Genomic DNA, 7,722 nt, shown 5'->3' with positions numbered 1-7,722 from the left:
CAAGGCTCACAAGGCCCATCTCTGCCCCTGCCCCTCAGGCCCTGACCCCGCTGGCTGGCTGGCTCCAAGGCCAGGACAGCTCTGTCCTCTGGCCAGCACTGCCAAGCTGGTTGCCATGGGCTGCTGGGCTGGGCTCTCACAGTGGTGGCAGGACACTGGAGGCAGGGCCAGCCCGGGGCCACCGGAGCACGCTCAGCTGCATCAGCTGGGCTGGCATGGCCACAGCTGCACCCGCAGCCGCACACACAGCCACAGCCACACAGCCACACCCATACAGTCACACCTGCACTCACTCACACAGCCGCACCCGCACACACAGTCAGACACACCTGCACCCACACCCGTGCACACAGCAATAGCCACAACTACCCAGCTGCACCTACACAGCCACACCTGCACTCACAGTTGCATAGCCCAACCCCTAAGCGCAGGCGTAAACCCTCTTGTGCAGGCCACACACCCGCCCTTACAGCCTGCATGTGTGAGTGGCTGGTAATGACACTTGGTGAGACCTGCTGGAGGTGGCCCTTGGGAGAGTGACTCCATGGGGTCCTCTCAGGCGGCACGTCTGGGCATGCCCCCAGGAGGGGGGCAGGGAGGATGGGCAGATGGCAGGGGGCCTGAGGGAATTTTGGGCTGGGAGTGCCCTGGCCAGGAAGGGAACAATTCTGGTCACCCCAAGAGGCCGGGTGGAGCCCAGCCCTACCGAGGGCCAATGGCTGGGCTGGACAGAGGTGCAGGGCAGCGGCTGGGAGGGAAGCACAGCTGTGTGTAGCTCCCCGAACACTGCTGGGTGGGGCCCCCCAAACAAAACACAACAGGTGCCAGAGGGAGTCTGAGGGGGTGCGCCTAGGCAGTCCGGGTGCAGCAGACACAGGACAGAGGGAAGGCCCCTGGCCAGTGACCCCCCAGAGGTTCCCAGAGACCCGCTAGGGTGGCTGGCCTTCATGAGTACACACACAGCTTCTCCTAGCAGGCGGGGACTGCCCACTCTGCCAGGCTGGCCACTCTGGAAACAAGTGATGCTCCAAGCCAGGGCCAGAGCTGCTGGGGGTGTCCTCAGAGTGGCCACCAGGGGGCGCCCAGGAACTGCCAAGCTCAGTGCTGTCCTGTCCTGGGCACTGTGTCCCAGGAGACCCAGAGACAGCAGAGACAGGGACGTGCCGCCTCTCACCCACAGGGGCTTGGGGGACTCCCAGGCAGGGGTGGAGGGGGGCCAACGCACACCCAAGACACAGCTGTTCTGTTGATTCATAAATACACAATTTTATTTGCTATTTTCAGGGGAAACTTAGGCATTAAACTGTAAGCTGATAAAATACGGATACCTAAAAAAGTATAAAAGTATAAATATCCCCTTGGAGTAGATCTTAGTGAATTAAGTTTTAATATCTTTAAATTAAAAAAAAAAACAACCACAAGCCTATCTATTTTGTCAGGTTGCCAACAACAGCCTCGGAGGCCAGCAGTGCCCACGGCCCCAGGGCCGCCTTTGGCGGGGGTGCGGGGTAATGTGCCCCCCGAGAAGCTTCCGAAACCGGGGCCCAAGGCTTAACAGCAGCTGCCACCTCCCAGGAGGCAGAGCGAGTCCTGGTCGGGTTACTGGCAGAGGCAGAAGTCTCTGGAAGGTGGGGGTCATGACAGGCGGCTGCGGGTCTGCGTATGGAGAACCCCAGGGAGCGGGGCTTCGCCGGTCAGTGGGTAGCCCCGCGCCCAGAGAGGAGTGCATAGCTACAGGGCGCTGAGGGGACCCCCGGCCCCCGAGCAAGGCACAGGTGCTGGCCCCCCGCGGGCAGACCCGGCCCCCCACGCAGCAACACTTGCAGGAGACGGGAGAGGGACGGGGGTCTCTCAACCGGGAGAGACGAGCCGAGATGACGGGCCTCCCGCAGCAGCCCGACCAGAGCAGAGCAGGCCTGGCCAGCGTCGCTTTGCCATGGACTGTGGATGTAGCACCAAGAACGCTGTCCGGGGCGACCTTTGGGGGTCAAGGTCTGTCAGCCTGTGGCCAGCCGCGGCTCCCCACTCCAGCCGAGTGCGCGTGGTTTCCCAGGGCCCACCGGGCATGGTGGCTCTGAATCTCAGGAAGAGGCGAACGTCGTCCGCCACGGCCGCGGCCTCACATCCTTGAGCCCCGCTCCTGCAGGATCTGCCGACATCGGGGCTGAGACCGGGCTGGCAGGGGCAGCAGAGCCCCCCGCCGCCGGGACAGGGGCCCCAGGTCCCCGCAACGGGCACATGGCTACTCAGGACCCTGCGGAGGAGACACCCTCAGGCTGGCCCCCAGAGCCCCTGGCACCCACCTTGGCCTTCTCGCTGGGCTCGCTGGGGGCGCCATAGGGGGCGTTGTGCAGCTCCTTGGAGACCACGCACAGGAACTCGGCCTGGTCCTCACTGCCGTAGTTGTAGGAGGAGCCAATGCTGACCAGCTGCAGGGCAGAGACCCTCTCAGAGGCTGTGGCCACGCCCGCCCTCCCCGCCCAGGGGAAGCCCAGAGAGGCCTCAGGCCACGCACCTGCTCAAACCTCCAGCCATCAGACATGGTGGACACCATCTGAGTGAGCTCCTCCTCCTGGCACTGCAGCACGCGGTACACGTGCTTGGCCGGCACCTGGGGCAGCACCAGGAGAGACAGACGCTATGGTCCAAAGCCCCCAAGCCCTCAGGGCTTGCAACAAAGATGCCCAAGATGTGTGCCCACGTCTCCAGGGCTGCTGCTACAGTATGGTCTGGTCCCCAGAAGCTGCAGGGGGATCTGTGTTGCAATGCCTGCCACGCTGCATGCTGGCATAGCCAGGGACGCAGGTACGAGTAAACGCTTTGGGCGTGTGGGCTGGGCTGCTGGGTCAGTGTGTCCTGCTCTCACCTGTGTCGTTTTGCTCTCCCGCTCTCTAATCTTGTCCTTTACGAGTTTGATGAGTGAGGTAATGTTGTAAAACTCTGCTTCCTCCAACACCCCTACAGCAGAGAGGAAGAGTGAGCGGCACCGGCACCAGCACCAGCACCAGCACCAGCACCAAGCAAAGCCCAGATCGGGCCTCACAAGGCAGGACTGCAGCAGTGGGTGCTGCTCGCCACCGTCCTGCCCCCCTGCCCCAGCCTGTCATGCAGACACAACGATGTGGGGAGTGACACCGCCAGGCAGGCCTATGGGCAAACAAGGCTGTGGGCGTCCCTGTGGTATTCTGGAAAATTCCAGGAGAGCTTCCTGCAGCTCTGTCCGGACCCCTGGGGCCCGTACCAAGGGAGCCAGCTGAGGCGGGCACGGGGAACAGCGGACCAGCCTGGGCTTGCCCGGGCAACGCGCACAGCTGAGCCGATGGGGCAGGCGGTCGCGACTCACCTTCCTCGGCCAGGTCCTTGTTGATGACCAGCTTGCCGTGCCGCAGGTAGTTGAGCACGGGCCCGAAGTACGTGGGGTCTCTGTCGATCAGGTAGGCGCCTGTCTCGTCCTGCGGGGCACAGCAGAGCAGCCATGAGCGCACGGGGGCCGGGGCGCCAGGGCCTGCCCCAGCCTGGGGGTTTCTGGGCCAAGCAGTCAGAAAGACACCAGGAACTGGTGAGGGACCGAGGGCCCGGGAACAGGAAGCGAGAGGCGGCCGTACCGGGCCATGCTGGGCTCGAGGGCTCAGGAACCCGAAGCCTATCTGTTGTCTGGGCGGTCCCTGGCACTCCTGCCCCGTCCCCACACGGGACAGGAGACTGTACCGTCACTACTCCACTCCACCTCAGCACACTACCAAGAAGCAAAGGTCAAAGGGCGGCCCCACCCACTCCCAAGACACAGGCAGAACAGGGCCACCTGGCCTAGGGTCACACCCAGTGCTGTGCTGGGTTACACCCGTGTCTGGGACCCTGTTTTCTTCACCAAGCACCTGCTCTCAGCAGGCCCGGAGCATATTGGTGCTCCATCAAACACCGTTTGCAAACAGTCGGGACTGTGGTACCTCTACAGAGGGTCAGGGGCACAGGCCTGTCCTTGAGGGACGCACCCCAGAATCTGCCGCAGCCCCCGTGACAACCCAGGGCCTGGGCGCTGGGACGTGGCTCAGGGCTTGAGTCCCGGCTCTATCCCCAGGGGCCGCGAACCACCTCCTCCTGGGGTCGACTCGGACTAGGGAACTGCAGGCCGTGCTCAATTCGGGCTGGGCCTCAGTCTGTGGCCACAGTATCACCAGCTGTGGGTGACCCTACATCAAACCCGAACACTGACACCCACTACCAAAGCCTGTCTGCCCAGTGATGCCTGGGGTTGAGCCAGTGTCCAGGCCACCCTTGAGGTGTGCGCTCTGCTGCCCACAGGGGAACACTGGCCTCTGACCTTTTACCTGTGGCAGGTACAGGCCAGGAAACCGAGGCAGCTGCCTCGTGGGCAGCAGCTGGGCGAGGTCACCCGTCAGCACCCCAGGTGAGCCTCTGGCATGACTGGCCCGGAAGCTCCTCTGCGGGCGCTGCGTCTGTGGGTGAATGAAGCTCACCTGACCCACTGGGGCTCGCAGGCTCAGGGCTCTGGGGATGGGGCTGCGGGTCACTCTGGGGTGGTGACAGTGAGGGGCAGGTGGCCGGCCCAACCTCCACTTTCCCAGGTCACAGGAAGCTTGTAGGCAAGAGACCTGCCATGTGTTGGCTCCCAGTGTCCTCCTGACGCCCCAGTGACCAAGAGCTGCGGAGAGATGCCGCCTGGCCTCCCTGGTCTCCGTAGTGCCCGGGCAGCTCAGGAGACCAGGTGGGCTGTCTCCACGGTTCCCTACCCTGCTGCCTTCGAGAAAGCAGCCCCAGGCCACCCTGAGACACCCAAGCCCTGCCCCGAGCCTCCGCTCCAGGGCCAGCAGTAGCCGGGCAGTACCTGGGCCCTGGAAACCCCCTAGAAAAGCCACCCAAGGGCAGCAGGAGCAGCCAGCCACGCCCGATCGGAGTCCAGCTAGGTCACCAGGAAAGGCCGCAGGCCCAGGGGCCCACGCTGGCGGGAATGTCCATGCCCGGCCCGCACCCGGCAGCCAGCACGGGCACCGGCAGGGCCAGGGGAGGTCTGAGGCCCTGATGCCCGCGGACCTTCCTGGCCGACGGCGCCATGCAGGGGTGTAGCGACCCCCGCCCCCCCCCCACGCGACGAGACTGCGCCGCCGGGCGGGGGGTGCAGGCGGGGTGACCTCTGCCCCCGCTAGTTTCACCCCACCAGGTGGGGCCCCGCCCAGTCCGGCCAGGTGAGCTGCCGGGCCTCTCACCTGTGAATCAGCATCCTGTGCCCCTGCGGGCGCCCTGCCCTCGCCCGCCGCCTCCCATCCGGGAAGGGCTTTCGGGGAGTCGGGAGCCCCAGTGGCGCTGGGCAGGCGGCGGCTCCGCAGTCGCGCGCCGCAGGCGCGGGCCCACGCGGGGACAAAGGCCGGTCCCGTCCGCGGGCGGCGGAGCCGAGGCGCGGGGCGCGGGGCCCTACCCGCCCGGCCCGACCCCCGCCCGCCCGCCTCACCTTGTCCGAGTCCAGGTCGGGGTCGGCCTGGCATAAGCGGTAGAGGAAGGAGCGGGGGTCCCGGCACAGCGTCTGCCGGGTGGTGAGGAAGTAGGTGCCGCCCACGTTGAGCCGGACCCACTTGGCCGCGCCGACGCCCGCGCTGCAGCGGCGGCACAGGCCGCCCCCCGGCCCCGCCCCGAGCCCGCCGGGCGCCGGCGGCAGCGCCTCGCACGGCTTCTCGGCCGCCATGCTCCCAGCAGGCCCCGCACCGCGCGCGCCGCCGGAAGCGTCCGCCGCTTAAGAGGCTCCCCGCGCCGGCCCCGCCCCCGGAAGCTCCGGCCCCGAAAGGCGGCCGGCCGGACCTCCTTCCGGTCGGGACGGGGCGCCGCGCGGGCCAAACCGCAGGCGCGCGGCCGGAGGGGCGCCCGCAGACCCGGCCCGGCCCGGCCCGGGAAGAAGCACGCCGGAACGGCTACACGCTACATGCTTTTTATTACAAGACTACCGAGCATACGTGGAAAATTCATTCGGTAACTACGTCTAGGGCACAAATATTTGAGGAAAAAAGCATAAACATATTCATTAAATTATGACTAAATCATTGACCAATAGAAAATTTATATAATAAAGCCAGGAAAATGTTGTAAAATATAGTTTACAATAATTATTCACATTCAAGGCTGTACATCAATACATACAACAGCGTGGCCCCGAACATGAATTCCATTCAAATAATTCATATATTAGATTTTAAATAACACAGACTGAACTAGAGGCCAACCAGAGTCAGCAAATAACCTTATAGAAGAATAAAAATACAAAAGTGTGTGTCCTAATATCATTGCATTATTCTTTTCCATACGGTTTGAAGCTCCCATTGCCTGTACATCACAGTCACTGCACAGACCAGGTAGAGATTATTACACGTTCTCACCGACTGCTGCCCACCGAAAGCCCCGAGTGTGACTACTGCCTCCTCAGCCTATGTGAAGGGTCAGCTAAGGCAGCTGCAAATACTGTTAACACTCATTCTGCTGACATCCATTCACATCTATGATGACAGAGGGTCCCCACCAGCCAGGTGAGCCCCTAACTCGGTTTTACTAAGTCACATGGGTTAGATCTAAGAGGGGCACAGCAAAAGATGAGTTTGCTTTTTGCCAAAATTCTGGTCTTCACTTTCAGAATGAGTTCTGGGGCTGCCACACTGGCCAGAGACTAGTTTGCCAGGGAGTGTGAAGCAGCCTCAGTGTGGAAAGGGCCTACTGTGCGTGCTCCCCACTGTGCTTGTGCCTGTGTCTCCTCAACTCTGGGCAGCGGGCTGCGGGGTGTCAGAGGGCAGGAGATCTGGTTCTGCACAACTCAACCACAATCCACCCGCACGGACCTTGGCAACAAAGTCTCCGGTGCACACCTTCCATGCTACCAGGTCTACTGTGTGACAGAGGCAGGTGCTCTGGGACTGCAGGGGCCCTCAGACCAGGCCCTGAAGGGCACACTGCACGCCGGTGAACACAGCTTCTGCACTACCCAACTGTCTTAAGGTTCAGTTTTCAAGGGAAGCCTTGACTTTCAGACTCCACACACACAGCCTGATGGACGTTCTGAGACTGAGCTTAGTTACAAATCAGCTGCTCAGAGCATGGCAAGGTCAGTCGAGCACTTGAGGTGCGGATGCGGTCAGTACCATGAGACACACAGGGTGAGGTTCTGGGGAACCACAAGCACCTGAGGGCCTCCGCAGCCAGGATGAGAAGGTAACTGATACACCAGAACGACCAGATTCCTTTTGGAAATGTAAGGAGCCAGCTTTTGGAAAAATCGGTCACAAATGGTCTACAGCAGTGACATCACTTCGCCACTGACTGTGAGAATGACCTACTGCAGCATGGGGAGCACACCGCTGACACGGACGGGATGACAACGGCAGGTGTTCCAGAAGCCAGGTAAGTGTGAGTTGGAGAGTGAAGGACTCGTCCCTTTTAAGATGGACACTCTGACCCACTTCTGGGAAATGTGGAGGGGAGGGCTGGAGACTAAAATTCAAATACTTATAAGGATATTCATCACAGCATTATTTCGTGAAAACTGGAGACCATCTGAACGCTGTAAGAGGGAACTGGTCAGACAAGTCATGAGAAACTGTGATCTGCTAGACTCTGTAATAATTCAAAGTTCTTTCGTTTGGGGGCGGGGAGAGGGGAAACACCACATCTGGCAGTGCTCAGAGCTGACTTCTGGCGGTGCCCAGGGATCAGGTGTGGTGCTGAGGA

The 7,722-nt window shown here is 62.0% G+C and overlaps 1 protein-coding gene across 1 annotated transcript; it reads right to left on the bottom strand.

Moving 5' to 3' along the window:
- Positions 1-1,250: 1,250 nt before the first annotated feature.
- On the bottom strand, positions 1,251-5,723 carry KCTD5 (potassium channel tetramerization domain containing 5). The gene is made up of 6 exons (XM_056135182.1): positions 5,468-5,723; positions 3,344-3,452; positions 2,867-2,958; positions 2,516-2,611; positions 2,304-2,429; positions 1,251-2,149 (listed from the first exon to the last, which is right to left on the bottom strand). The coding sequence occupies exons 1-6, from the start codon at positions 5,696-5,698 to the stop codon at positions 2,120-2,122; spliced, it is 684 nt and encodes a 227-aa protein (XP_055991157.1). The 5' UTR covers positions 5,699-5,723; the 3' UTR covers positions 1,251-2,119.
- Positions 5,724-7,722: the final 1,999 nt, after the last annotated feature.

Source organism: Sorex fumeus, unplaced genomic scaffold (assembly GCF_029834395.1).
Source record: "Sorex fumeus unplaced genomic scaffold, SorFum_2.1 ptg000110l, whole genome shotgun sequence".
Lineage (NCBI taxonomy): Eukaryota > Metazoa > Chordata > Mammalia > Eulipotyphla > Soricidae > Sorex > Sorex fumeus.
This window is presented reverse-complemented; position numbering and strand designations above follow the sequence as displayed.

What these genes read in the sequence shown, in the direction of transcription:
- KCTD5 (XM_056135182.1), bottom strand. Translation starts at nt 5,698, where the DNA reads ATGGCGGCCGAGAAGCCGTGCGAGGCGCTGCCGCCGGCGCCCGGCGGG. An exon ending in CCGACCTGGACTCGGACAAG is followed by an intron (nt 3,453 to 5,467) that starts GTGAGGCGGGCG and finishes TGTGCCCCGCAG; the next exon opens with GACGAGACAGGCGCCTACCT. An exon ending in AGCCCAGCGAGAAGGCCAAG is followed by an intron (nt 2,150 to 2,303) that starts GTGGGTGCCAGG and finishes CGATGTCGGCAG; the next exon opens with ATCCTGCAGGAGCGGGGCTC.